General features: G+C 31.6%; 1 protein-coding gene across 1 annotated transcript in view; it reads left to right on the forward strand.

The window, feature by feature from the left end:
• LOC106458178 (sodium/potassium-transporting ATPase subunit beta-1-interacting protein 1-like) overlaps positions 1-3,075 on the forward strand; it is a 27,099-nt gene extending 24,024 nt beyond the window's left edge. Inside the window, exons 5-6 of the mRNA XM_013917648.2 lie at positions 1,098-1,158; positions 2,455-3,075. Of these exons, the coding sequence (XP_013773102.1) occupies positions 1,098-1,158; positions 2,455-2,819 (426 nt within the window). The 3' untranslated portion in view covers positions 2,820-3,075. The remainder of the gene's footprint in view (positions 1-1,097; positions 1,159-2,454) is intronic.
• Positions 3,076-3,365: the final 290 nt, after the last annotated feature.

A 3,365-nucleotide genomic window follows, 5' to 3' on the forward strand; every position in this document is an offset into this window, starting at 1 on the left:
CAGATATTCTACCCTATCTTTAAACCAATAAATAAGATGAATCAAACGTTAGGTACTACATTTGACGAAATACAGTTAACTGAAAAAACTGGAATATATAAAATAGAATGTGGAAGTATTTACATTGGTCAGACAAAACATAATTTTAAATACCGCTTAAATGAGCATAAGGGATATGTAAAAAATAAAAAAAACAGAAAATTCATCCATAGCAGAACATGTACAGGAAACACAACACACAATATCATGGGAAAAAACTGTAATATTAGCTCAACCAAAAAGTATAATAGGTAATAATATTCGTGAATAGTTAGAAATAATAAAACATAAAAAAGATCATGTAGTATTAAATAGAGATGAAGGTATGGCGAATATTTCTGCAAGAATGTGGATTGACGGAGAAAGTATTCACTGCCAGTTTCACAGGGAAATGTTGTTAAAGAAAGAGATAGTAGAAGTGACATATTATAGATGACTCCTCACTAATAACACCCTCAAATTAAATGTTCATGACAGGGAACATAAGACTCACTATGGGGTTGCTACAATGAAATTTCTACAGGTGCCTATGGTATTAATGACTTTGGTCAAACAGGTCTGGCTGGCAGTTTTTAGGGAGCTTGATTTGGAATTTGCAGGTTTGAATCCTATCACCAGACATGCTCACCTTTTTAACCATGGGGCATTATAATGTAACAGTCAATCCCACTATCTCTTGGTAAATTATGTTCCAAGAGTTGATGGTAAATGGTAGTTAGAAATGTGAGAAAAAAAAGTACTATGAGAAAGCTTATTTGCTGTGTGATTGAAGTGTTTGAGCCCAAAATGTTCTTGTTACTTTGTAGCAAAAAAATTAAAATCTCTACTAGTGGGCAATTTTTTTAGAAGAATTACCTATTATTAAAAAAAACTGACTACCAGAAATCCTGTAAAGATAATATTTACCTTTGAATTCAAATTAGCTCTTTTATCAAAAGTATGAATTTAATGACTTTTTTACTCTCATCATGAGGCTGTTGTGCTACTTAAAGTAACTGTGTAAGAAAAGTATTAAACAATAATTTGATTCCTTGACTTTTTTTTTTTTACTTTGATAGATACCTGGGTTACTTGCAGCAATATTAGCATTGTATTGCTATAAGCCAGACCATAGTTTGTGTAAGTACCTTAATAGTTTCAACTGTTAGTCTTATATTACTGTAAATTAAGCAATAAGGAAAGGATACAGCAGACATACTGATCATAATAATAGGTAAATACACAATACCATGTAAAGTAATTTACAATATAGCTTGAATACACACTAACAGAACAGTAACAAGTTTAAATAGAAACTAGTTTTGATATTTCACATGTCCTCTTCAATCCAGTGTCAGTTTAAACTATTGTAACATACTGATCAGTTTATGTGCAAATCCAGTGTTTGTGTCTGTTAGTGTTAATTTAAACTGTTAAACTGATCAATACTCATCAGTTTGTGTGCAAATGTACTTTAATGTTTAAGACAGAACCCCGAATAGGAAAGTTGTGGTTTTTACCTGGGAAGGACATAGTAATATATACTAATCAATTTTGTATCACTGTTGCTGTTTCTTCCCTTGATAAAAGAAAAAAAGTACAAAATGAAAAATTTATTGGTTAAATCTTATTTAATCTTCAAACTTTATAACTTATAAACTACAAGATAAATAATATGAAAAGTCTAAGGGAAAAATATGTTGATTCATTGTCATTTACCTGGAGTTATCAAATTCACTGTTATATAGTGCATGTGAAGACAGATAACACAAATATTTCTAATGCACATCATCAGAATGACAGCCTTGACAGTACTGTTTGATCATAAGGAAATTCAGCATGTACATAATATGTCTTCATATGTTTATAATCTTTTTTACAATATAACATTTTAAGGCTGAATTTGGTCACAAACTTAAATGAGTAAAAATGCTACAGTTCAGATAACCTGACACTTTACTTCACAGGTGATGAATCAACTGACACAGGTGTATACAGTGTTAATAAAAAGAAAACATTTGATAACATGACACTGTAGGGCTGACAGCTTTAATAGCATTTGTGACACTTCACTTCAGGGGGTGATAAATCAGCTGAAACAGGTGTAACAGTGTTAATAATAATAATAATAAACGTTTGATAATCTGACACTTCAGAAGTGATGAATCAATTGCCACAGATGTATTCATAAAATGAATATTCAGTTGTTTGAAAATAGTATTTCACAAACATTCAAAACTTGATAAGCTTATTAACTGTGATTAATAAAGTATAAAATCAGAAGTAATTATATATTTTCAGTCATTATTCAGACTTGGAAGTTTTTGTTTGTAACAGGTGTTAGATCATAATATGTAAAAGCAAAAGCTTGAATATTCCTTTTTTGAGTGCAATACACTTTTAATTCATTTTCTGCTATTCTGACATGTTTAACAGCCAGGCGACCATCCACAGATGTTGTCTACAGCATTCAGTACCAAAATCAGATGGGAGAAGCTCAGCCTACTTCCATTCATCATCAACCATTAACTCCAAGAAAAGTAAAACGCCGATCAACACGATCTAAACGGGGTTCCAGTCAAAGACGATATTACCAGAATCCTGTAACAAAATTGTTAGACATCCCTCTTCATAGCTCTAGTAGTGATACATTTGGCTCTCCCGGTCATTCAACTTCTATGTACAATAGTTCAGCCTCGAGTTCTCAAGCCAACCTATTATCTTCTCATTCTTTATCACCTCTGCAACCCAATGGTCAGGCAGCATCAGTGGGCTTGACCAATCCTGCCACAGTTATCTGAAACCCTGCAATGTTTTGTGATTGGGAAATGCTTTTGATATACTGCTGGACAGATAAGTAGAAACTGAAGATATGGGGTCATTATACATTAATATGTTGAAAAGTTGTATATTTTTATAGATAAAACTGCTTTGTAGGTGTTTATTATGATGTAGCTATGCATACTTGGCAAAGTAATGATGCAGCAACTGATAAGTTAGGATGTTGTTAAGATATTGTTACAGGTAACTATTGGTGATATTATAAATGGACCATTTAGATATACATCAAATTGGGGTGAAAAATCAAAATCATCCCAATAAAGGAGTCCAAGTTTCCTTATAAACAAGAATAAACTTTGTGGATATACACTATAAAAATTGTTGTAGTGTTGTTGATGAAGACATTTTTTGTTGATTTGATGAAGTGTAAGGATCTGTCGTTTTGTTTCAAGTGCAATATGTTTAATTTTTTCCAAACACATAAAGGTCATAATTACACATTACTTAAATGTAAAATATTTCAAATATAGTATGGGAGATTCATTCCAGCTTTTTGACTCCTAGTG

Source organism: Limulus polyphemus, unplaced genomic scaffold (assembly GCF_000517525.1).
Source record: "Limulus polyphemus unplaced genomic scaffold, Limulus_polyphemus-2.1.2 Scaffold426, whole genome shotgun sequence".
In the NCBI taxonomy this organism is placed as follows: domain Eukaryota; kingdom Metazoa; phylum Arthropoda; class Merostomata; order Xiphosura; family Limulidae; genus Limulus; species Limulus polyphemus.